At 35.9% G+C, this 27695-nt stretch overlaps 1 protein-coding gene across 7 annotated transcripts in view; it reads left to right on the top strand.

Moving 5' to 3' along the window:
* Positions 1–27695, top strand: part of TBC1D32 (TBC1 domain family member 32) — a 211104-nt gene that overhangs the window by 51978 nt on the left and 131431 nt on the right. For all 7 annotated transcript variants that reach the window (XR_013381762.1, XR_013381757.1, XM_077901391.1 and 4 more), the window contains 5 exons: positions 2028–2155; positions 15415–15616; positions 16182–16264; positions 23529–23667; positions 27029–27116. Coding sequence is in view for 5 of the 7 variants with exons in the window: in XM_077901391.1 (XP_077757517.1) it covers positions 2028–2155; positions 15415–15616; positions 16182–16264; positions 23529–23667; positions 27029–27116 (640 nt within the window). In the remaining 2 variants the exon portion in view is untranslated. The remainder of the gene's footprint in view (positions 1–2027; positions 2156–15414; positions 15617–16181; positions 16265–23528; positions 23668–27028; positions 27117–27695) is intronic.

Below are 27695 nucleotides of genomic sequence, written 5' to 3'. Positions count from 1 at the left end.
TGTCACTTTTCAAATCTTTTCTTTTCTCTCTTTCTTTTTTTTTTTTTTTTGCTCCTGCTCTGCTTCTTCATCACATTTCCCTGTGTGATGAGTAGGAATGCTGTTCATCTAGGCTTCTTCCTCATTTTCTTTATTCCATTTATAATTAAGCCCTATAGACTTGTTAAGTCCTATAGACTTGTTCTCCCGTGCCTCTCTTAGATCCATGTATGTCTTTTAATCCCATTTGCTACCGATTTTATTTAAGCTCTAATAATTCCTTGCTTGGAATATTGAAATAATTTTATTTTTTTAGTCTTTCACTTTTCTGGCCTGTCTGCTGTCTCGTCACCAAGGCTGTCACAGTACTTTCCTGCTTGTTGCCTGCTAGATAAAAATGTGTAGTTAAAAAGTCTGAAATTTATCAACTTTTCTGTTATATTCTATGTATTTTTCCTATTTTACCCCATGTATTTCATTTATAACAGATTCTTTGTATTTTTTGAACAAGGTTATAAGATTTCCCTATGTTTGCATACTTTTCCCACCCTGGAAAGTCTTGGTCTAAGTGAAAAATTCCTTTCTTCAGGCCAGTTTTTTTTTTTTTCTTCGAAAATTTGTCCTAGTCCTCCCTGGAAAAGTTATGTTTATTTTACTATATTCCCATGTTATCTACTTCTCTAATTATGCTGGAATTATTCTTGAGTGAAAGAAACGGCCCTCTAGCACATGATAGGCATTCTGTATTTAATCTTAAAGCATTGAGTATCACCCATTGAGTCACTACTGTATCATTGGCTCTTTGCTACGTTTGAAATATAGAAGAGCTTAAGACTTATACTTTGGGGCAGCCCCGGTGGCGCAGCGGTTTAGCGCCACCTGCAGCCCGGGGTGTGATCCTGGAGACCCGGGATCGAGTCCCACATCGGGCTCTCTGCATGATGCCTGCTTCTACCTCTGCCTGTGTCTCTGCCTCTCTCTCTCTAGCTGTGTCTCTATGAATAAATAAATAAAATCTTAAAAAAAAAAAAAAGACTTTGCTCTAAAGGAACCTATTCTAATAGGAAAGGCAGACTATTAAAATACTGGATGAGGAATAGAAAGGTTTAAAAAAGTGAATATAGGAGAGAAGGAAAGTATTCCAGGCAGAGAAGTTGTTTTAAGGAAGGTATTCAATGTGAAAGTAATACACTGTATAATAAAGCCTCATATAATAAGGAAATATTCAGGTAAGTATGCCTGACTCATTAGTTAACTCACTGAATTTCTTAGGACGTATTGGTTGCAAAGTATAGATACTTAGATTTCTTATAGAGCATATGTGTATTGGCAGCTGTGCAGGTATAGACAGGTAAGTAGGCCTCAGAAAGAACAGAAACTCTAGTAGACTTAGGCTTCTAGATGGGCACCAGTATTAATATCACTCTAGTTTTTTAGTATTTGCTTGTACTAATTTGCTAAATACTGGCAAGGCTATTTTATAGTATTTCCACTTAAAATTAAAAGTGAAGAAATATGATTGGTTCAGCCCCCATTAGATGACATCATTTGCTATTGGCTATCTCATGAATTGGTTGTCCTTACTCAGACCTATAACTCATGACCCAACCAATTGCAGGAAGGGATAGTGTTCCTTAGAAATGATGGCAGTGTGTTAGAAACCATGTATGATAAAATTGGGGTGGATACTCAGGAACCAGTGAATGGAAAGTAAAGGGCAAACTGGAAATAGAGGAGCTACTGCATTTGTCAAACAGAACTATATATAAAACTGTAATGGGAACAGCAGTTCTCTCTGCTGTCTTAATAAACAGTAACTGGTTTGAGTAAAAAATCTGTATGCATCTGCCTCATCAACTGTGCTGGTAAGTGAATATAACATAATGACACATATCATTCAGATGTACTTTGCAGCCAAACAATCATTAACTTTTTTTGTTGTTGTGGTAATATAGCTTTATTAGATTACACTACGACCCTAAAATTTTAGTCTGTGAAATGTTAGCATGTCATAAAATTATATGATTTGTTATCTTTTTAATGTACAGGCTGCTCCAAATTGCTCTGAAGCAGCTTTAATTCACATAGCTGATATTTTGGCAAGGATTGCCTCTGTAGAAGAAGGACTTACCTTGCTACTTTATGGAGAAAATATGAACTCTTCTGAAGAAAAAAGGTATGTGTCCATGCTTTAAACTTGTGGAATTTTTAGCATATTTTCTCGATCTGATTCAAAGATTCTAAAATATCATTCAGCATGTTAATAATGAAAATCAGGATAGCTATTCTAGATAGTTAGGTTCCTGATCAGCCTCTAACAATGTCTTAGGTGATTCAGGTTGAAGAAGTAACCAGGATTATGGACTATGCAGGCAGAGTAGGCCTTGATGTGAGCAACTTCAAAGTAAAAATAGGAGGGTTCACTCTAGATAGGATGTTTTTGCTTCTTGGACTCTTTTAGACTTCTAAAGCCATCCAGGATTGATATGAGTTTAACCACACAAAGGTGCACAAAGGAAAAGCTAACTTGTCTATCTTCCATCTTTACCTGGCTAAGTTCTATTTCCTGGCTGTTACCAACGATAACATTTTGGTTATACTTGTAGACTTTCTCTGCATCATAATGATGTATCAAACATATATTCATAACCACAGAATTTTTGTTTCCTCTTTATAGAAATAGCATATACAATATTCAATTTTCTTATGTGTAATCATAAGCAACTTCCTAGATGAGTGCAGAATTAAACACTTTTTAATAGCTCAGTAGTACTTTGATATGGCTTTGCCATAATATTTTCAAACTTTTCTCCTAATAATGGATATCAGGTTGTATCTAGGATTTTGCCTCCATAAATAATGCTGCAATAAGTGTTTTTTAAAAATCCTGTTGATTGTGGTAGGTTATATTAATCTTTGAATATTGAACTCCACATGGCATAGCTAAAGTAAATCCCATTTTGTCATGGCATATAATTCTTTTTATACATTCTTAGATTTGATTTGCTATTCTTTGTTGAGGATTTTTATGTCTATGCTCATGAGAGATACCAGTCTGTATATTTTGTAATATCATTGTCTGATCTTGATTTAGTGGATATAGATTGTTCATAATATTCCTTTATTCCTTTTATTTTTATTTTTTTTTAATTTTTTTTTTCCTTTATTCCTTTTAATTGTCCATGGGATTAGTAATGATTCTCTCTTTGAATTCTGATACTAGTAATTTTTTTTTCTTTAACCTGCCTAGAAGCTTATCAATTTTATTGATGTTTTTAAAAGACCAACTTTTTTTCCTCTGTTGATTTTATTTTTGTTTTTTACTTAATTGATTCTGTTTTTATTTTTTATTTCATTTGGTTTTAGTTCTTTTCCTAATTTCCTATGTGGGAGCCTTGATTATTGATTTTTAGACCTATTTTCTGATCATATACATTCAATGCTATAAATTTTCTTCTAATTACTGCTTTTGCTGCGTCCTACAGATTTTGATAAGTTGTATTTTTGTTTTCACTTCAAATTATTTTTAAACTTCTCTAAAATCTTCTTTGACCTATGTACTTAAGGGTCTGAGAGTACATTTTGTATGATATATATTCTTTTTAATATAAGGGTCTTATGGCTCAATGTAGTTTTACTCAGTTGAGACTGAAAATATGGTTACATTGTCTTCCCACATCTAGTATTGCCAAGTCCTATGTCTAAGTTTCTTTTTTGCCTCTAAAAGTTTCTAGAACCTGATGTTTCATGAGGGTGTAACTTATTCTAGGAACTTTTAAGGCATTAGTTAGGCAATTTTATGCTGAAGACTTGCATCCTTTGGCACAGGGGTTTTTGCTTCTGTTGTGTATTTGATCATATTTCTTCTTCTGCTTTCTCTTTCTGGTGCATCTGTGAATGAGATGTTGCATTTAGAGGAGTGACCATCCCTTAGCTTTTCCATTTTAATCTTTGTTTTGCTCAAAGAAGCTGTTCTTAAATTTATCTTGGCAGTCATTTTTAATTTTTAAGAATGTTTGGCCTTGGTTTGGTACTTTTTTCAAACTTGTCAGGTGGACTGGGTTTTCCTGCCTGGGGAATAAAAGCCTAGGTGCTAGATCCTATGGCTCAGTGAGGGAGGGGCCCTTCTGGTCCAGACTGCTGACTTCAGTAACTCTGGCCACCTGTCTGATTGGATACTACATGGCTGTTCTTAGTCATATCTGGCTTCCACCTCCAGGCCTAGCCTCTCAGGATTCCCTTCTCCAGAACAGTTCCATACAGTAGAGCTTTATGGGATGATGAAATGTTCTAGATCTGCATGGTCAGGTTACCACTAGCTACTTGTGGCTCTTAAGAGCTTGAAATATGGCTAGTTTGACCAAACTGGGCCGTAGGTTTTATTTGACTGAAATTTTTTATTTTTTTTTTATTTTTTATATTTATGATAGTCACAGAGAGAGAGAGAGAGAGAGAGAGAGAGCGGGGCAGAGGGAGAAGCAGGCTCCATGCACTGGGAGCCCGATGTGGGATTCGATCCCGGGTCTCCAGGATCGCGCACTGGGCCAAAGGCAGGCGCTAAACCGCTGTGCCACCCAGGGATCCCTTGACTGAAATATTTAAAAGCTTTTTGTGAAAGCTGTTCTAACCAGTATCAGATGATGGAATGTTTTGGTAACCTAATAGGTGAAAGATCTTGTTTTGATCCATACTGACCTGACTCTAGTTGAATTTGAGCATCTTATTGCTCTTATGGAGATACAGTTATTGGCTGTGTTCATTTTATGATAGCAGAGTTTCTTTCCATATCATTTGTCCATTTGTTTTATTTTTTCAATCAACCTGAAAATCTGTGCACACAGTAAACATGCAAGGTTAATAGCAAAAGTAGTAGTTCCTTCTTGTTCTCCAAGGCAATTACTTTTGGCTGCTTTAGATGATCATTAGATCATATTCTTCTAACACTTGATTTTAATTTAAGGCATAATCCCTTGATTTCTCTCTCCTATCCCTCTCAACCACCCACATAAACACACCTGGATCCCCCTCCCAGCCCCCTGCTGCCCATCAATGCAATATAGTTGAACAGTATCCTTCATTAGAGTCATACTGTATCTACCTACAATCTTCACAGCCCAGCTATGTGATTACTCTTTTCCCTACAGCTTCTTATTTTCTCGAGAGCTAATAATTTTCTTCAGCATATTTTTAAATATACTTAAATTCTACTTCATTGTTAAATCCTCCACATGGTCTTTCCTATTAAATCTTTCTGTATATTCAAATATTGAGCAAATTCCATTGATTTTAATTTTATTAAAAAAATCTTTTTGGGATACCTGAGTGGCTCAGTGGTTGAGCATCTGCCTTTGGCTCAAGTTGTGATCCCAGGGTCCTGGGATCGAGTTCTGTATCAGACTCCCTGCAGGGAATCTGCTGCTCCCTCTACCTATGTCTCTGCCCCTCTCTTTGTGTCTCTCATGAATAAATAAAATCTTTAAGAAACAAAAATATTTTTTAAAGCTTTTTGAGTTTACTGAAGACCTGGTGTTGTGGGTGCTGGGTGACTCAGCTGTTAAGTATCTGACTTCAGCTCCAGTCATGATCTTAGGGTCCTGCGATCGAGCCCTTTATCAGACTCGGTGCTCATTAGGGAGTCTGCTTGTCCCTCTTCCCCTGCTTGTGTGTACTCTCTCAAATAAATAAAATCTTAAAAAAAAAAAAAAAAAAAAAAAAGACTGCTGCTACTTTGGTCTGGTACATAGCTTTTATCATGGTAATAACCTTTATAATTGCTGTTTGTCCTAGTTCTGTGGAAAAATGCCACTGAAGTTTTTTTTTTTTTTTATTGGTGTTCAATTTACCAACATACAGAATAACCCCCAGTGCCCGTCACCCAATCACTCTCACCCCCTACCCTCCTCCCCTTCTACCACCCCTAGTTCGTTTCCCAGAGTTAGCAGTCTTTACGTTATGTCTCCCTTTCTGATATTTCCCACACATTTCTTCTCCCTTCCCTTATATTCCCTTTCACTATTATTTATATTCCCCACATGAATGAGAACATATAATGTTTGTCCTTCTCCGACTGACTGACTTTACTCAGCATAATACCCTCCAGTTCCATCCACGTTGAAGCAAATGGTGGGTATTTGTCATTTCTAATAGCTGAGTAATATTCCATTGTATACATAAACCACATCTTCTTTATCCACTCATCTTTCGATGGACACCGAGGCTCCTTCCACAGTTTGGCTATCGTGGCCATTGCTGCTATAAACATCGGGGTGCAGGTGTCCCGGCGTTTCATTGCATCTGTATCTTTGGGGTAAATCCCCAACAGTGCAATTGTTGGGTCTTGGGCAGGTCTATTTTTAACTGTTTGAGGAACCTCCACACAGTTTTCCAGAGTGGCTGCACCAGTTCACATTCCCACCAACAGTGTAAGAGGGTTCCCTTTTCTCCGCATCCTCTCCAACATTTGTTGTTTCCTGCCTTGTTAATTTTCCCCATTCTCACTGGTGTGAGGTGGTATCTCATTGTGGTTTTGATTTGTATTTCCCTGATGGCAAGGGATGCAGAGCATTTTCTCATGTGCGTGTTGGCCATGTCTATGTCTTCCTCTGTGAGATTTCTGTTCATGTCTTTTGCCCATTTCATGATTGGATTGTTTGTTTCTTTGGTGTTGAGTTTAATAAGTTCCTTATAGATCTTGGAAACTAGCCCTTTATCTGATATGTCATTTGCAAATATCTTCTCCCATTCTGTAGGTTGTCTTTGAGTTTTGTTGACTGTATCCTTTGCTGTGCAAAAGCTTCTTATCTTGATGAAGTCCCAATAGTTCATTTTTGCTTTTGTTTCTTTTGCCTTCGTGGATGTATCTTGCAAGAAGTTACTGTGGTCGAGTTCAAAAAGGGTGTTGCCTGTGTTCTTCTCTAGGATTTTGATGGAATCTTGTCTCACATTTAGATCTTTCATCCATTTTGAGTTTATCTTTGTGTATGGTGAAAGAGAGTGGTCTAGTTTCATTCTTCTGCATGTGGATGTCCAATTTTCCCAGCACCATCTATTGAAGAGACTGTCTTTCTTCCAATGGATAGTCTTTCCTCCTTTATCGAATATTAGTTGACCATAAAGTTCAGGGTCCACTTCTGGGTTCTCTATTCTGTTCCATTGATCTATGTGTCTGTTTTTGTGCCAGTACCACACTGTCTTGATGACCACAGCTTTGTAGTACAACCTGAAATCTGGTATTGTGATGCCCCAGATATGGTTTTCTTTTTTAAAATTCCCCTGGCTATTCGGGGTCTTTTCTGATTCCACACAAATCTTAAAATAATTTGTTTCTAACTCTCTGAAGAAAGTCCATGGTATTTTGATAGGGATTGCATTAAACGTGTATATTGCCCTGGGTAACATTGACATTTTCACAATATTAATTCTGCCAATCCATGAGCATGGAATATTTTTCCATCTCTTTGTGTCTTCCTCAATTTCTTTCAGAAGTGTTCTATAGTTTTGAGGGTATATATCCTTGACATCTTTGGTTAGGTTTATTCCTAGGTATCTTATGCTTTTGGGTGCAATTATAAATGGGATTGACTCCTTAATTTCTCTTTCCTCAGTCTCATTGTTAGTGTATAGAAATGCCACTGATTTCTGGGCATTTCTCTTCTTCTCCTGGGTGTAGGATCTATTTGCTGTTTTTTCTCTAGCTCCTTTATGTGTAAGGTTAGCTTTTGTATTTGAGTTCTTTCCAGTTTTTGAATGGATGCTTGTATTGTGATGTATTTCCCCCTTAGGACTGCTTTTGCTGCATCCCAAAGATTTTGAACGGTTGTATCTTCATTCTCATTAGTTTCCATGAATCTTTTTAATTCTTCCGTAATTTCCTGGTTGACCCTTTCATCTTTTAGCAGCATGGTCCTTAATCTCCACGTGTTTGAGGTCCTTCCAAACTTCTTGTTATGATTTAGTTCTAATTTCAAGGCATTATGGTCTGATAACATGCAGGGGACGATCCCAATCTTTTGGTATCGGTTCAGACCCGATTTGTGACCCAGTATGTGGTCTATTCTGGATAAAGTTCCATGTGCACTTGAGAAGAATGTGTATTCAGTTGAGTTTGGATGTAAAGTTCTGTAGATATCTGTGGAATTCATCTGGTCCAGTGTATCATTTAAAGCTCTCGTTTCTTTGGAGATGTTGTGTGCTTAGAAGACCTATCGAGTATAGAAAGAGCTAGATTGAAGTCACCAAGTATAAGTGTATTATTATCTAAGTATTTCTTCACTTTGGTTAATAATTGATTTATATATTTGGCAGCTCCCACATTCGGGGCATATATATTGAGGATTGTTAAGTCCTTTTGTTGGATAGATCCTTTAAGTATGATATAGTGTCCCTCTTCATCTCTCACTACAGTCTTCGGGGTAAATTTTAGTTTATCTGCTATAAGGATGGCTACCCCTGCTTTCTTTTGAGGACCATTTGAATGGTAAATGGTTCTCCAACCTTTTATTTTCAGGCTGTAGGTGTCCTTCTGTCTAAAATGGGTCTCTTGTAGACAGCAAATAGATGGGTCCTCAAGATGATCATATATCCTTCATTTTGTTAATGTGTATCATGTTGATTTGTGGATGTTGAACCATCTTTGCATTCCTAGAATAATTCTCACTTGATCATGGTATATGATACATTTAAAGTATTGTTGAATTCAATTTGCTAATATTGAGAGTATTTGCATCTATGTTCATTAGGGATATTGGCCCTTAATTTTCTTTTTTTGTGGTGTCTTTGTCTGGTTTTGGTATTAGGGTAGTGCTGGTTCATAAAATGAATTTGGAAGCTTTCCTTTCTCTTCATCTTTTGGGAATAATTTAGAAGGAATAGTTGTTAAATCTTTGAATGTTTGGTAGAATTCACCACTGAAGCCTTCTTGTCTGGGTTTTTGATCCTGATTCAATCTTCTCAGCAATCATTTTGTTCAGATTTTCTGTTTCATGATTCAGTCTTGGAATATTGTTTCTAGGAGTTTATCCAATATATTGGTGTATAATTGTTTGTAGTAGTCTCTTATGATCCTGTTATACTTTTGTGGTATCATTTTTGACTTCTTTTATTTCTGACTATTCATTTGTGCCCTCTTTCTCTTGGTGAGTCTAGCTCTAATAGCTTATCAGTATTATCTTTCAAAGAACCAACTCTTAGCTTTGTTGATCTTTCCTGTTACCTTTTTGTCTCGATTTATTTTTTACCTGATCTTTATTACTTTCTTCCAACTTTGGGCTTTATTTTTTCCCGCTAGTTCCTTTAGGTGTAAAGTTAAATTCTTTGATAGTTCCTGTTTCTTGATACAGACCTGTATTGCTAGAACTTCCTTCTTAGGACCACTTTTACTGCATCCCAGATTTGGGTATGTTGTATTTCTGTTTTCATTTGTCTTTAGGTATTTTTTTCGTCTTTGATTTATTCTATTACCCAGTAGTTCAGTAACATGTTAATCTCTACATATTTATAGTTTTTCCAGTTTCCCTTTGTGATTGATTTCTAGTTTTATAATATTGTGGTTGGAAAAGATGCTTGAAATTATTTCAGGTTTTTTTTTTCAGCTTATTTTTTTTAAGATTTTATTTATTTATTCGTGAGAGACATAGAGAGAGGCAGAGACACAGGCAGAAGGAGGAGCAGGCTCCATGCAGGGAGCCTGACATGGGACTCCATCCTGGGTCTCCAGGATCACACCCTGGGCTGAAGGCAGTGCTAAACCGCTGAACCACCCGGGCTGCCCTATTTCAGTTTTCTATATTGAGACTCACTTTGTGGCCCAACATGTGATCTGTCTTGAAGAATGTTCTATGCACACTTGAGAAGAATGTATTTTCTGAATTTTGGACAAATATTCTGTGTGTCTGTGTAGATAGATCTGTTATGTCCAACTGGTCTAATGCATTATTTAATCCAATTATTTCCTTACTGCTTTTCTGTCTGGATGATCTGTTATAACTAGGATGTTAAAATCCCCTATTACTGTATTGCTGTCAGTTTCTCCCCTTCGATCTCTTGGAGTATTGTTTCTAGGAGTTTATCCAAAAAAAAATAATGCCTTTTTTTAAAAAAAAATTTTTAAGTAGGCTCCATGCCCAGCATGGAGCCAATATAGGACTTGAACTCATGACCCTGAGATCAAGACCTGAGCTGAAATAATGTTTACTGAGGCTTGCCAAGGCCTATGAGTGATCCAAGGGGAGGAAGCTCATTTAGCATCTAGTTCAGCTGATTAGAAGCCAGGTCATGAGGCAGCAGCTTTGAAGGTGTGCAAATATGTTTAGTCCTGTGGGAGGTGTGAGTTGCAAAAATCTGAGTTCCAGATGAATGTATAATATATTCTCTGGGAGGTCTTATCAAGCTGTAGTGAGGCTGGGGTGGGGGTATGCAAGGATAGTGTTTCCCTGTTTTTGTTTCCTTGGAGTGCCTCCTTAGCCCCTTGATGTGTGGGAAACCTGAAACCTATTCCTTAGGCAAAAGCTGTAGGCTAAGTAAATAGACCTTTTTCATAGGAAGATTGGGATTATTTCAGTTTGCTGGTTGTGTAGGGCTCTGGGATTGACGGCCTGCCAAGCATGGTCTTTCCTGTTGTTATAATCTGATGGAGCTCTGGAGCCCTCATGGCCATCAGGGCCTGGTGATCAAGCTGTGTCCCCTGTGTGGTTTGTGTGCATCTGTTGGCTTGAGCAAGGCAGGTAGAAGGTGTAGAGAACAGGGCATTCTCACTAGCTTTACAAAGACAACAGGAAAATGTCTTGAGTATATGTATCCACGGGCTTCCTTAATGGAGCAGGAGAGTACCTTGTGTACTGGCTTTAGGTTGGGAACAGGAGACTGCCCTGACAGCTTGGGCTCATGCTCTAGCTCGGAAGTCGGGAGTGCTACAACTCTTCACCAGCCTTAGCAAGTACCATGAAAGCTCACCCCTGCTGTGCCAGCAAGGTGGTAGTAGCCCTGCTAGCTGACTATGTGGAGAGTGCATCTGTGGCATCTGCCATCCTTATCTGCCTCTGAGGAGAATCTCAACTGTCCTCTTCCCTTCCAACCAATGTCCCCATATTAGCAAATGAGTCTCCCTTATATATAGTCTAGCAGCCTTTCTAGACTACTGTTTCTTTCGTGGATTTTGGAGCGAAACTACAAGCAAGCCCTTTAAGAGGGGTCATCTGTTTCCTTACAGCACTTTAAGACCCCTCTGGTTGTTAGCCTTTTTGGTTTTCCAAGTTAGGTGTTCTGTGGGTTTATTTCTCTGTGGTAGATCCCAGGAGTGGGGGCCTTGATATGGGGTACCAACTTTTTACTCCTCTGAGAAAAGCACCTGTCTGGTGAGATCCCTTCTTGTTGTGTGTTACCACATCATGAGTGGGGTGTTTTTTGGGAGACTATATCTCTACTTCTTCTACCTGTTTTGATCTGGTCCTTTTATCCTTTGTTGTGGGAAGTTATCAGATCTTTTTCACAGGGAAATGAGCATATGTAGCTGTAGATTGGGTGTGTCCACAGGAGGAGGATTTTCTTACCACTCTCTTGGACCATCCTCCAGGAACTTGCTTTTTAAATTTTTTACTGTCTAGGAAATTTCCTCAGCTTTATTTTCTAGCCCTTATATTCAGAAGATTTACATTACTTAAGCTTTCTCTAAGAGAACATTCTTACTCTACTATCTTATTCTTGTTTCATGAGTTTAAGTTCTCTTACATCAGTGGAGATACGAAGTTTCATTTGTCATTTTTTCTCCTTCCACATTGCCTTTTCTGTGTGTTGTCTTGGCTTCAGATTTTAAATTAGAGATTTCTTCAAATACTTAAAAGTCAGTAAATAGCTGTTCGAAAACTGTGTGGGAACGTGGGACCTTGTCACTTGTGGCCTTTGCTTTGGGGGAATCTTGTCATGGATTTGTTTGGGGGAATCTCTAATAGCGGCATCTTTAATCTTTGTTCTGGTCAGATTCCGTAGAAAAGGCTCTATAGTTAGCTGCCTGCAGAGAGTGTAAGCCTAGCGGGAGAGGATGACTGGGTGGGGGAAGTGGTTTCTAAGTTTTCCTGCATAAGCTTTGATTAATTTCTGTGGTACTCTACTGTTCTTAATGTTTGCCTGCCTTCCAAAAGATACCATGGGGGTGGCTATGTGGAATATTGAAGGGAAGCTGATCAGACTTCTTTTTAAGCTGACTTTCAGGCAGCCCTTCTGTCTGTTTTCAGTCCCACTTCTGCCCCTAATTCCAGAGATACTTGAAACCATCAATTTGAATTTTTTGAGAGGTTCTATGAAATAAATTCTGTCCTGTGTTCTGCATTGTGGCTGATCATTCAGTTTTTTCAGGTCCTGAATTGCTGCTGCTTTCTTTCCACTTTCTAGATTCCAAAACATTGTTACTGTCACATCCTTTCTTTTCTCCTTGACAGCTATGAAAGCCTTCTGAAAATTCCCTTTACTTCTGCATTTTAGTGTTTTAAGAGAGTGCAGTTGTGAATGTGTGTGTTCAATCTGCCATATTCAACTGGAAGTCTTTTTCTATATAGATAACAATTCTTTTGTAATATGAAGAAGACCAACCTTTTGTTTCTTTTTATTCCTTATTTGAGGTTTGTCTGAAAAATTTTTCCTATATAGACATTTGTGTTTGCACAAAGGAGCACTTGGCAACAGTGCAATGGGAACATGGAATTTTTTTATGTATTCCTATGGAGTTATTGTCAGGATATTTGTGAACAAATACCGCAAAATGTTTTAGAATGCTACCTTTAAATAATAGAAGGGAATATGAATTAACAAATCATATTGATATTTTTCAAAAAGAGTGATAAAAGGGTAAACTAAAAAGTAATAGTTTTAGAAGAAGGGAGAAAACCATGTGGGTAGGGTGGTATAGATATAAGATATACAGGGCTATGCCTTGATTTTACCTAGATTTGACTTTGGAGTCATGTAGCTCTTTCACACGCTAAATGTAAAAGTTAAATCAAAAAGAAAAATTCAAATTTAAAAGAAATTCAAACAAATGGAAATAAGTGAATTTAACTACCAAGTAAGTAACCTGCCTATGCAGAGGAAAAAAAATTACTTCAAGTGATCTGATTTGAACATTTCTAGTGGATATATCTTATGTTTGAAAAAAAGAATTCTCAGAGTGATCTTAAACTGTGTTCAATGTATTTTGAAACTATTAGCACATATTCCAAAATGAAGCAAGTGATTAGCATCATAAGGAACTAGAATATAGAATTAAAGAAGTGAAACTTGAATTTTAAATTTATAATGGAAATAAAAGTATTAACTCATTTTTCTTATACTTTTCTTACAACTGCTGCTGAAAAGGCCTAGAAGTAAAGACAATCTCTTAGCATTGAGTTGGCACCCAGATTGTGGTCTCTAAATATCTAAGTTTTTGTTGTGGTTGTTGTTGTTTCTTACAAAAGGAGGAAGGGATCCTTGAAGGTAGTTGTTTCTGAACTGGGCCAGGAAATGTTTAAGGTGATCCTGAGATATCTTACCATTCTAGAAAGTGAGGAAGTTATCTAAGACTAAAATCATAGTGTCAGAAGTATCCCAGGTTACCAGAAGGGGCCTCTTTACTGGTTTAAGATGGATAATTTGAGGATTAAAAAATGACTGTAGGGGCACTTGGCTGGCTCAGTGTTTGAGTATCTGCCTTTGGCTCAGGTTGTGATCCTGAGGTCCTGGGATCAAGTCCCGCATCAGGCTGTCTTCAGGGAGCCTGCTTCTCCCTCTGCCTATGTCTCTGCCTCTCTCTCATAGTGTCTCATGAATAAATAAATAAAATCTTTTTTAAAAAATGACTTTAATGATTGACATGCATAAAGCATACAAAAATGGCTTTAAAAACACTAAAATTTAAAAAAGAAAATCCTGTCAATTATCCACTAAGGTTGTGAGGATACCAACTCATCATTTTGCAAATTAATGAAAAATGTTCAAACTCTTTTTTTTCTATTTCCTATACAAACAATTAAAAAAAAACATTTATTGATTAGAGAGTGTACAAGCATGAGCATGAGTGGGAGGGACAGGAGAGAGAAAGAGAATCTCAAGCAGACTCCCTGCTGAGCATGGAGCCCAATGTGGGGCTCTATCTGCGGACCCTGAGATCATGACCTGAGCTGAAACCAAGAATAGAACACTTAACCTACTGTGCTGCCCAGGCGCCCCTGTACAAACTGTATTTTAAACAAAAAATTTTTTTAATGATTTTATTTATTCATTCATGAGACAGACAGACAGACACACACACACACACAGAGAGAGAGAGAGAGAGGGAGGCAGAGACACAGGCAGAAGGAGAAGCAGGCTCCATGCAGGGATCCCGATGTGGGACTCCTTCCCGGGTCTCCAGGATCACGCCCTGGGCTGAAGGTGGCGCTAAACCAGTGAGCCACCCAGGCTGCCCGCAAACTGTATTTTAATGTAACTATTAAGTTACTGAGGATAAAGTTCTTCATAGAAAAACTTTAGTTAATGCAGAATAACTAGAAAATCATCATTTGGAAACTCCTAATAAAATAGTTGATGTAGGAGATTATGATGAATTGATGCTAAAACCATTAAGTAAAAGGCTTGATGGGGGGAGGACTTCCCACAGGAGAATTCAGGCTCATACCATCTGACCAGTTGATTTTTAGCACCATTAAAATTGGGAAAACCAGATATGTATCTAATGATATGATATAGTACAAGGTACACAACAGCAACTACCAATGAAGTTATTTTGTCAAGAAAAAATAAATTGAACTTTAAGCCCCTAGATATAATTATCAATTTATAGGAAATATGGAGAAGTAGAGGAACACAAATGACACCATGGTGAAGCAATTATCCACATAAAGAATGGCATGGGTAAAAAAGAAAGGAGAGGGCCTAAATGATCACAACTTAAAGCACTCTATGAAACTTGTTTGAATTTTGATTTATACATATCTATTATAAGGAACACCTTGATATGGTGGAGAATCTTGATATGGGTGGATTATCAGATAATATTAAAAATTATACTTTTGTTAGTTATACCTAGTATACATCTAGGTAAGATGATGTCTGGGGTTTAGCATTTAATATTCCAGTAGAGGTGGACAGAAGGATATCTGGGATTTAGTATATAATATTCCAACATAGGTGGGCAGAGGGGGAGGTGAGAGAATCAGTAAAACAAGACTGGCAAAATGTTAGTAACTGTTGCAATTGGATGGAGGAGTATGTGGATAGTTAAAGTGTGCCCTCATTATTTATGTGTACATGTGCAGGAACAGGAATATTGACGTGTCAGAGAAAAGCTAGAGAACTAAAGGGGAGCCAGGCAAATGCAAAGTTTGTGATACGGCTAGACTTTTTGGTAGTACTTTAAGAGGTTGTGATTCTTAACCTTGGAGTCACTTTCAGTCTATCATGTTTTAGTCCTACAGGTGCTCATATAATTGCCCAGTTTTCGAAAAAGCTTCTTGATGAAGATATCTCTATTTTTTCTGGATCGGAAATGTTGCCTGTGGTTAAAGGAGCTTTTATTTCTGTGTGTCGTCAAATATATGGTACATGTGAAGGCCTGCAGGTGTTAATTCCTTATAGTTTGCATGAGTCTATAGCAAAGGCATGGAAGAAGGTAAGAATTTTCAAGCTTTTTATCCTCCCTGCAAATCTTTATTTCAAAGATAGTCACTGTTGTAATGCAGTTAGACTCTCTTACTGGAGCAAATATGATTTTTTTAGCATCACAGTACTCTAGGGAACATAATGCTTTTTAATTTGGTACAGGATGACTTCACCTCATCTCCAACCAGGACAAAGTTCTAGGACAAACTGAGCACTTCAAAGTCTTTTCTTCTGGTAGGAGAGGCTTTAGATAGATTATCTTTGCATAAACTGACTTTGTTCTTTCGAAGCTATTTCTAAGCATTTTTACAGACAGCTAGAGTTTTGTTATGGATATTAGAAAAAAAAAAACTGTAGCAGTAGTCAGTATGTATCAGTGAACTTATAAGCCTTTCCCCCATACTTATATACTTCCCTTATAAAATATTTTATGTGATATTTAATTAAAAACAAAATAACTTAAAATTTGAAGGTAATTTAATTTTAATCATATTAAGGATCAACTGTAAAAATGTATCATGAGATCTTATGAATAATGCTATCAATAAAAAATAATGTAATCTGTTATATTTTAGACAAGTTTGCTATCAGAAAGAATTCCTACTCCAGTAAAAGGCTCAGATTCTGTTTCTTCGATAAGCCAGGAATCCCAAAACATGTAAGCACAGTTGGACTAAACTTATCTTTTTCTCTACATTTGCTGAAATAATTTAAAAATAAGAATGTAATTGAATAGTATAGCAAAAATACTCCTGAAACTATTATATCAAATGTTAATTAACTGGGATTGGAATAAAATCTGAAAAAAGAATATACAGGAAGGTAACTGTATACATATAGGATTAAGAAAAATTACATTTAGGGGTGATGTTAGAGATTATGTCACACTTGTACCTTTAATCTAGCATTATTTTTTATATGTGCTTTATCCTGTGTTTACATTTTGGGTTAAGAAATTGGATCTGTGCAATGTTTCCGAAAATGTGGAGAATTATCAACTACTAAATTTGGAAAGCTAACTAGGGAATTCCTGTAGTAATAAAGTGTTTTCAAATGCCAATGAAGTCTATTTATATTTAAATTATGATTTTTCAAAATGTGTGGGAATGGATTTTAATTATATTTTGGCATTGGAAAATAATTTAAATCAGTATTTACAGTTTTTAATTTAGATGTCTCCATATGTTTTCACAAATACCAATAGGACATGGGATCAGATTAATAAGGGAAAAACAATATTTAAAAAAAATTAAGATCTGGTGATTTTTGTACCAGGATTCCCTTCTTAGTTGTTGGCATACTCTAAGCAGATAATAGAACTTTAAGGGATATTCTTAAGAAAAATTTAAATATCAACATTTCAGGTAGGCATGGTTTAAAGAAGTCCAACAAAAAGCCTTTCATTTCCTTAACAGTGTAACAGTTCAACAAATAGTTAATTCTCCTCTAAAAAATCAGCTGTAACTTTTTTCTGATAGTTGTCATGAATTTAAATCTATTACCATTTGTGTGTGTGGGGGGAGGGAGGGGAGACAATTTCTGCAATTTTTGAGGTAATTTTTAGATATATTTTTTCTTTTTTCTTTTTTTTTTAAGACTTTATTTATGTATTTGAGAGTGAGACAGAGCACACGGGAGGGCAACAGAGGGAGAAGCAGACTTCCCGCTGAGCAGGGACCCTGAGGTGGCTGGATCCCAAGACTCTTAACCAGCTGAGCCACCCAGGCACCCCTAGATCTGTTTTCTTTGAGGTGTTTTGTGATTTGTTGTTTTTCATTTTGCATGCATTCATTTTCTAATTCATTCAGCTGTATATTGGACCAAGTGCTTTGACTTCTGAGGATAACTGTATGCCTTAAGAGCTTATTGTGTAGTTTAGAATACAAATAAATACAACGTGGCAATATAGTATGCTAAGTTTATATGATGGGGCTATGCTGGGTCCATTGGGAAAGCAACTTGTGGGGGAAATCTTTCCATAAGAAGTTGTTAAGCTAAGTTAAACAGAACAGTTGTTAACTGACTAAAAACTGAACATTATTTCAGATGGAAGAAATAGTATGGTCAATAGGCTTGAAGAGGGAACATGATTAATGTAGTTAATACACTTACTCTCAGTAATTTCTCAGTAATCTAATTCTTATTAGATTTACCCTCCTGTCATAATTGGCAGTGGATGGCCATAGGCTTCCCTCTAAGGCAGAGTTTACAAAGATCAAACTTAACTACATAGTAGAAGAAAGCAGAGTGTGTGCTTCCTACAGGTAGCTGGATAACAAACAAGTAGACTAAGAGAGAGGCATTACTTAGGCAGGCATGCTTAAGTCTTCCTCAGGTCTCTGGAGTCCTTTCTTCCAAGAGGAGGAGTAAGTGAGTAGGTGGTAGGTGGGGAGGGGCAAGCAATGTGAAACTGGGGAATGTGCTCCATGTAGAATCTTGATTCTGGGGGAAAGAGGAGTTTCCCTCAATGCATGATAGTAATGTCTTAGAAGCAAAAGATTTAATAGAGTTTTTGATAATATAGAGTCAGAACTGTTGATTTCATTTTCATCATTGAAATTAAATTAGCTCATAGAGCTGAATGTCTTTTGTTCTTCTGTGTTGAGAAGTTGGTATGAGATAGACATTATTTGTTCCTTTGTAGTTTGGTAAAATTGAGTGTAAAACCATCTGGGTCAGTTAACTAGACTATCTTAATGCCAGTACATAGGAGATTACTTTTTTTTTTTTTTAATTCCAGTATAATTAACATACAGTGAGTGTTATATTACTTTTAGGTATACAGTATAGTGATTCAACAATTTCATACATACATACGTTTCTTAGTGCTCATGGCGATAAGTGTACTCTTAAACCCCTTTACTTATTTCACCTGTAACCCCACCTGCCTCCCCTCTGGTAACCATTTGTTTTTATTAAGAGTCTGCTTTTTGAATTGTCATTTTTTGTTGCTCTTGTTTTGTTTCTTAAATTCCACATATGTGTGCAATTACATGGTATTTGTCTTTTTCCAGCTGACATATTTCACTTAAGCATTATATTTTGTAGCTCCATCCATGTTATGCCAAGAGTGTGGTTTCATTCTCTTTTGTGGCTAAGTACTATTCCAGTGGAATTACTGGATCATATGGTAGATCTGTTCTTAATTTTTTGAGGAACCTCCATACCATTTTCCATAGTGGCACCAGTTTGCACCAAAAGTGCACAGGGATTCCTTTTTCTCCACATCCTTGCCAATACTTGTTGTTTCTTATGTTTTTCATTTTAGCCATTAAGACAGGTGCGAGATGATATCCCCTTGTGGTTTTGAGATGCATTTCCTTGATGATTGATATTGAACATCTCATCGTGTGTCTGTTGTCCATTTGTATGTCTTCTTTTATGTCTAGTCTTGTCATCTAATGCCCATTTTTTAATTGCAATATTTTGGGAGGGGGTTGAGTTGTATAAATTCTTATTTTGAACACTAGCCCTTTATCAGATATATTATTTGCAAATATCTTCTCCCATTCCTGATACCTTTCTTGAATAAGTGAATAAATTAATAACACTTCTCCTACCTCTAGACACTAGTTTCTAAATAATGACGCCAATAGTAAGACTAAGACTGAAATGATAAAGGTAAAATTAGGTTGCTAAAATTAATATTTTTGAGCCTCTGATAGACTAATGTTAGGTATTTTGAGCTTTTATTTTCTGATAGCATATGTTAAAAATTCCCGCCTTCCATTTATTGATGCTTTACTATACTACAGAGAAGATAGAAGTTTTTATGTAGTCATCATAGGGGTTTGGTGTCTTTTAAATCTAGACCTAAAATTGTAGCCCCATCTGAAATTTCTACCATGCTGGTTTGGTTGATTAATAGTGATGACAAACCATGTGGGATCATCATTAGGGTGACCAAAGAGAAGAATATAATCAGAGGGAAAACAATGTGCCCAATCTGCCCCAACCAATCATCAAGAGGCCTTTAGAAAACTAGAGGGTAAAGTTGGGGGTCAGGAGGAGTCTTTGACCAGTTCTCATAAGCTAACAAAACTGTGTACTTGTTGCCAATACCCTTATCCCAGCACCAATAAACAAATTTAATGGCTTGGATTTTCCATTTTGAAACAGTGTCTTTTCTATAATTGAAACAATTAAATGCTAAGATCATGGCAGAGAAGATAAACTAAATTATGTCAATTCTGTATAATTTTTCAGAATTGTGGGATGCAACCTGTAAGTTTTTTTGCCAGTGTTGTTTTATTTTGGGGGATGGGAATCAAGGTAGACTTTAAAATGCACTTTCTTTAATGGCTAATTTTTTTTTTTTTTAAGATTTTATTTATTTATTCATGAGAGATGCACACAGAGAGAGAGGCAGAGACACAGACAGAGGGAGAAGCAGGTTCCATGCAGGGAGCCCCCATGTGTGGGACTTGATCCTGGGACTCTGGGATTATGCCCTGAGCCAAAGCAGACACTCAACCACTGAGCCACCCAGGTGTCCCAGTGGCTAATGGTTATTCAGGTTTTTTATTTGTGTTTGAGAGACTTGGTTATATTTTCTAAAAAGACTACATTTTTCAATCTAAACATTTTTTTGTTAATGTGTTCAAAATATTCTTTATGATTAAAAATTCTTTACTTATAATTATTTTTTGTGTCTTAGTATTTTTTTTTGGCCCTTTTCCCTATTTAGCTACTTATTTGCGTTAGTTTATGCAAAGACCAGGTTTTAGATTTGCTAATGCTCTTTTCATCTTTCTCTCTCTCCTTTTCATCATTTCTCCTTCCCTAGCTTCTGTAGTATAAGAAAGTAAATGAAAAGGGGAATGAGGGCAGCCCCGGTGGCTCAGCGGTTTAGTGCCGCCTTCAGCCCGGGGTGGGATCCTGGAGCCCTGGGATCGAGTCCCACGTCGGGCTCCCTGCGTGGAGTCTGCTTCTCCCTCTGCCTGTGGCTCTGCCTCTCACTCTCTCTCTCTGTCTTTTATGCATAAGTAAATAAAATCTTAAAAAAAAGGTGGGGGGGATGAGAATGGATATTGAGAGAAGCAAACTATAGCAGCCATACTAATTTTAATATATTTTGATATGTAGCACTTTCATATTAAGCTCTTAAATATTTTAAGAGCTTCCTATTTGGATTTTACTCTTTAATCCATGAAGTATTTGCAATACACTCATTTAAAACAGTTATTTTTGCTATTATCTTTTTTACAAAACTGTTGACTTATAATTAATTTATATTTTTAGAGAATCTGGATTGCATTATATATATCCTTTTATGTTGGTTGAGATTTGTGATGTATTATAGGGTCATTTAAACCCCAAATCTGTCTTTGCTTGAAAAACCTTATTTTATGTTCTTTATTGGAAGGACCTAATTTTTCTTTTCAGTCAGTTATTAAATTTGTAGACATTTATTATTTTTGCCATTTGTTAAAACTTATAGTCCATTCTTTCTCATAGTCTCACCCGCCCCCGATAAAGTATATTTTTAAGTTTCCAAATAGTATTCCTTTGTTTTTTAAGGGTTTGAAGAGCATTTAACTGATATTCCCTCTATATCTGAAAATGACTATTTTTCCCCCAGCCCACAAACCCACCCTTCAATGTGGTATTTGTTCTTTCTCTCCATCCACTTCCCCACCCTCTATCTCACCCTCCCCCCCTCTTTTTTTTTAAAGATTTTATTGAGAGAGAGAGAGAGAAGACAGAGGGAGAGGGAGAGAGGGAGCCCAAGCCAACTTATGTTGAGCAGAGTCCAATGCAGGGCTTTATCCCATGACCCTGACATGACCCTAGCTGAAAACAAGAGTCCGGTGCTTAACGGACTGAGTCACCCAGGCTCAGTGGTTGTTGACAGTTTCACTTATCACAAGTAGTAGTTGATAGTTTATCTGGGGATAAAAGTTTTGCTAGATAATTATTTCTCATTAGTGTTTGAAGCTATTATTCCATTTTCTTCTGGAATAAACAGTAACTGACAAATCTGTTAGTATAATCACCTTTCTCTTATAGGTCATATCCTTTCTCACAGCTTATAATTTAGCTGTGATATCTTTCCGTAAATCTAGAAAATTCTTATTATCTTTTTAAATATTCCTTTCATTCTCTTTTACTGCTTTTATTTGATATATTTTGAGACTTTTCAGTCTGTGCTCCATATCTCATTTGTTAAACATTTATTTTTTTTACCTTTCTTCTATCCAGTAATTCTTTGTGTTTAATTGACTGTGTTTCTTTATTTCCAAATTTCCAGTGTTTCTTTTAAAAAAAAGTACCTGTTTTTATTTCCCTTTTGCTTTTTTACTTCAGTTTTAATAGAAAAATTTTAAAAATCTTCCTTTGAATATCATAAATTTATTTTAGTCATTAATTCTGGAAATTATTTCAGCTGGAATAGATTGATTTGATAAGTGTTGATTCTGCTAGCTCTTAACTTAGATATCTTTTAAAGTTTGGGAGTTCATTTTTGAGAGTCTTTTTGTTTGCTTCTTTCCCTACTTTTCTCACTCTTCCCTTACTGTTTCTCCCTATTTATGTTTTTATGTTCATTTCTCCCTGCTCAGTTTTATTGTTTTTCTCTTTTATGGTTGTGTTTTAAATAAATATCATCTTGGCATTTTGAGGCTCCTGTCAGTAATGATGTAGATATCATCACAGATAGAACTGAAGAACTAGAAAATAAATTGATAATGTACTCATTTCAAGAAATGAGGATCTGTGTCTTCCTGTTCCCCTAGCCTTGTGGCTTGTCAAAGCCCTACTTTTAGAGACTGTGTTATACATATATAAGTATTTTGTTAAGTGTAATTTTTTTAATATATAAATTTTATTTTAATTCAGCTAAATGTATATTATTTTTATTAGTCTTGCTAAGACCTAGGTCTTAAGCAGTGAGCCTAGCACTGGTTTTGTGTCTCATATGTAATTTTGTTAGTCATTTGTACCCTACTGGAACTAAATTTGGTTTCATTGCCTGCATTTGCCTTAAAAGTAGAGCCCATTTCTTTGTGTTTCTGTTCTCTGTCTATGGTAGAATTTGTTATTTAAACATGGTTATATCTTTGGCCATTGCTTTGTGATTGGTATATAGGGATATATTTGTCAAAACCCGTACTAATAGTTCTTTTTTTGATCCAGAAAAGTCCTGGATTTCAAATTTCTTTACAATCATTTCCAAAACAGATTTCTGTGACTTCCTTAGGGAGAAAATGCACACTTCTACATATTCACAGTTTCACTATATGTGTAGATATTGATTTTTGGCATAATTTTATATCTAAAGTTTCTTTCCAGACAGGAGCATCCAGTTGGGTAGTACATTTTCTCCTTTTGGTACTTCTGAATGAACTGCTTATCTACATATGATTCCATATTTCTAGCTCTGACTTTCCTATTAACTGTGTCTTCTGAATGTTTCAGATTTTTTCTCTGGAGAATATTACTGGCCTTCCTTTAAAAAAGTGTTTTGAGGAAAGAAATATCATTCTCCAAAAGTGAAATTAAAAACCTATGAAAATAAAGATATTGTGCCTGATATACTTTAGAATGTTGGAAGATAAATACTCTGTAGTGAAAAGAAAGTATAGAAATAATGGAGAGTTGGGGCTTGGAGACGCCAGGCCCAGCAGAATTATAGTAGGAGAAGAGAATGAAATTAAGGCACAGATGAGAGAACCTAGATGTAATAAAAAATGCTGATACCTGTAGTTCATATTTGATTAAAGTGAAAGAAACTTACTGAGATAGAAAATATAATAATAAAAACTCACTATCAAGGAAACGATACTTTTAATCTTATTTTTTAAACTGAATATTTTGCAATCAGTGTGTCCTCTATAAGTTTATCACCAGTATTAAGCTGTAATATTTTCTTTTCAGTTTTGAGTGTAATAAAGGAATGAATACTTTTCTTTTACCTGTTTCAGTATGGCTTGGGAAGAGAATTTGTTAGATGATTTACTAAATTTTGCTGCCACTCCCAAAGGACTACTATTTCTTCAAAGAACAGGTGCCATCAACGAATGTGTGACATTTATGTTCAACCGATATGCAAAAAAATTACAGGTATGAGTTACCATCTGCCGCAGGCAAAAAGAATTTTTGTTGCTGTAAAAGCTATAAAGAACATTATTCTGTCTTCTCTGTGTGAAGAGGTTATTAAACTTCAATTAAAAAGCCATATAGCATTGTAATATTTAACTTGATATTTTTTCAGGAAAGCGTTAGAGTTGATGTTGCTATCTATGGATATATTTACAGGATGGGAAGTAACCAGATGGAATTGAAAAATATAGTTAACCATCCAGATGTGTTATAAGTATAAGAAACATCTGGTTATACTAAAACTGGGTGGAATTTCAGGAAGGGGAGAAACCTCATCGGGTGTAAATGTTAATAAGAATTTAGTCCTCACATTTAAAAAACCTACTTGCCGAGGGATTTTACTAATACTATTAAGTAAAACGTACAGTATAATTTAGCCTTTTCTCAGAAGTTCAGTGAAGTGTATTCAGCTTTTTGCTGTGATAGTATAAACATCTCTGAACTTGGCTTTATAGGATCATATGTATGCTTTTAAACGTGTCTTCTTTGTTTCTGGCAGCTGTTGTATATTGATGTTACCAGGTTATCAGGTTGTAAACACCATTTTATTTGTTCTTCAGTTCTAATTTCCTACTTTTACCTAACCCTGTGAATAACTGAGAGTTTTTGGCTGTGAAGAGTAAGTAGTGTATGCGGGAGGGCTCCAACCATCTCTTCACAAAAAAAACATATGAACATTAGTTCATGGATTTATGATAATTAGGTTTGTATGTGCAGATGTGTTTTTATTGTTCTGATTTAAATGGACCTCAAGTATAGAGAACTTATTTACATGCCTCAGTTTATGGCATACTGTCCTTATCTGTCCATGTAAGATGTCTGTCTTGATTAATTTTATTCCGATGTCATTTCTGACTCACAGTTCCATTTTACCCTACCTGCACCCTCTACTCCAGGCTTCCATACTAATGTGTTTAATATGTGTAATATCCCTGGGCATGTATATTTCTTGTTGAATATTGTATTCGCCTATTTGGGCTGTTAAAATTCCATAAATTGAGTGGTTTATAAACAGCAGAAATTTATTGCTCACAGTTCTGGAGGCTGGAAGTCCATGATCAAGATGCCAGAGTGGTCAGGTGAGGTCCCTCTTCTGGTCATAGATGTTTCCTGTCCTCACATGGATAAGAGTTAGGGAGCTCTCTGGGATCTTTTTGTAAGAGTACTGATCCGGTTCATGAGGACTCTCCACCTCATGATCTAATCAAAGTCCCACTCACTACATCACCTTTGGCGGTCAGGATTCCAACATGTGAGTTTTGAGGGGACACGAACATTCGGACTATACTAAATATTGAAGTTTCTCAGGGGTTTTAAGTTTACATAAATGAATTTGTCATTTTAATTTGAATTTCTCTGCTGGTGAGTTTGAATCTCCTTGAGTCCTTAGTTAACCATTTGTGTTTTTATTTTTATTTTTTTTTACATATTTGAAAATATTCAAGCAATTCAAAGAAATTTTTTTTTCTCATCAAATGCTCGAGACAATGCTTACACAACTTTTAATATTGTGTTGATATACCAAGGAGTAGATACCATTGTTTTAACATTTATGAATGTAAACAAAAATCTAGTCTTCCTTTATACCAGCCTGGTGATTATAATAGAAGATTCTGTTCCCTAAATCTCAGTAACTCACAACCTTATAATATTATACAATACTTTAATGGTGCTTTATGCTATTCAGGACATTTTTTGAAAATTTAGATTCTCTGGTATCTTGTAAGAAAACCAGTAGGCCATTTCCTTTATTTTGCTGAAGAGAAAGTAGAGACCCCAGCTTGTTAAGTGATCTGTGAATGCTCACACACCTAGTTACTGAAAGCAGTAAGACTAAAGCTCAGATTTGTCTTTAACAGTGTTAATGAAGGCTAAGTCTCCCTTTAGTAAAGCATCTCTTCTCTTCAGAGAAGTTACTCTGAAGTTTTTCTTTGCCTCTTCCTTTTCAGTACTTACTGTGAATTTGTGAGGCCCCTTGGCTGCTAGTATTTAAATCAGCTGGGTCAATGGGGATGACTGATGAATACTGTGTTTTCTCAATTATTATGGAGGAGGGCAAGTGGGAAAATGACATTCATATTTCTGGACCCCTGTGTCATCTAACTACAGAACTGATGTTGGTAAATTAAGGAAGGTGGAAGATACGAGTAATAAAATTGGAAAAGGAAGGCAAACTTATGAAGACATTAATAGCAGAAAATTGAAGAAATCTAATTCTTTCTCATGGTCTTTTAGTTACTTTTTACTTTTTTTGCCCTCAAAACTGAATGTACAGTTTATATTTTAAAAATTTGATCAAAAAAATTTGATCAAAACAGATCCTTTTAACAAAATGTTGAAAAAATATAAATTGTAAATGGCTACTTAGCTTTGTTTAGAAGTCAACCATTTTATTAGCCAGCCTGGTCATAACTAAGATCTGAAAAGGAGGAGGTTTTTTTTTTTTTTTTTTTTTAAATTTTTTTAAAGATTTTATTTATTTATTCATGATAGTCACAGAGAGAGAGAGAGAGGCAGAGACACAGGCAGAGGGAGAAGCAGGCTCCATGCACCGGGAGCCTGACGTGGGATTCGATCCCGGGTCTCCAGGATCGCGCCCTGGGCCAAAGGCAGGCGCCAAACCGCTGCGCCACCCAGGGATCCCGTTATGTCTATTATTTCCATATTGTTTTCTGCCAAGAGTGATATATCTGTACTTTGCCATGAATCTTTGTGACATAATAAATTATCCAAGGTCTTCTACAACACTGTTTAGAAACCTCTGTGTTAATGAGAAGATTCTCTCTGTGTGTGTGTGTAATATATATATATAATTACCTTAGGGAAAAAATACCACATTTCCTCTAAAAATAATTACCATTGAGAAGATACTATTTTTTCAAGTTTTTTATTATTTACAAGTATAGTTCAACTGGCAATCGATACAGATTTATTAATGAGGAAATTTTTTATTGAAGAACTAACCTAAGGAATAAAAAAAATAGAATTTAAAGTTGGAAGGCATGTTAATCTTCATCTGGTCAAAGTTCCTTCTATTATGTATGAAGAGACTTAGATCTAAAAAGAGAAGTGACTTGTTCGAGGTAAAAAAATACTTAATTTTAAGGCTGGGGCCAGAACCTGTATCTGAAATAAGATAGTCAAAAATATTAACTCATTGGTAGAGTGTCTGAGTTTGTTTTGCTGCTCATTATCTTTACCTGAAAGAATGTTTAGTATTCTGATAGGAAGAATCAGTAACTCTACATGTAACATGTAAATGAAATATTAGCACTTTATATTTTCCTGCTTTTCATTGTTCCTTCTTTACTTATGTTGCTAGATCAGCAGGCATAAAAAGTTTGGCTATGGAGTTTTGGTAACCCAAGTGGCCTCAACAGCAGCAGGTGCAATAGCACTACAAAGTTCAGGTAAGTTTTTCCTTTTAATTAGAATTCTAATAATTTTAAATAAAATGAGCAAACCAATAGAAAATTTAACTGGCACAACCAGCTCTCAGATTTACTCCAAAGTTCTTTTTCCAAAGTTAGGCCTTAGGTAAGTAAGGGAAAGTTATGGGATTTCCTTTATCTTTTCTTTTCCATGATATTGCAATGGATTTTTTTTCCCTTGAAAATATATGTGTACACACACACACAGCCTTGTTCTCTTTTTTGAGAATAATGGAATATAATGAAATAAACTGAGACGTACGTGATGCTTTAGGGAGTTGTCTTCATCTTATAAATCAAAAAGATACCCTCTAAGTACAGTTCAATCTTTTAGGATTTCTTTTTCTTTTTCTTTTTTTTTTTTTCTTTTTTTGAATCTTACAGGATTTCTTAATGCTCAGTTTTAGTGACCTGAATATACTTCAAGATTTACAACCCCAATAGTTACTATACACACATACATACCATTTCCTTATTTCTCTTCTTCCTCTTTTGCTTTTTGAATGCTTTCTTCTCACCACTTAGCTTTGACCACTGTCTTTGCAGTCAGTGTGTATT

The sequence above is a fragment of the Canis aureus genome, chromosome 1 (genome assembly GCF_053574225.1).
Source record: "Canis aureus isolate CA01 chromosome 1, VMU_Caureus_v.1.0, whole genome shotgun sequence".
Classification (NCBI taxonomy): domain Eukaryota; kingdom Metazoa; phylum Chordata; class Mammalia; order Carnivora; family Canidae; genus Canis; species Canis aureus.
Note: the sequence above shows the minus strand (reverse complement) of the source record. Positions and strands in the feature narration are given on the sequence as shown.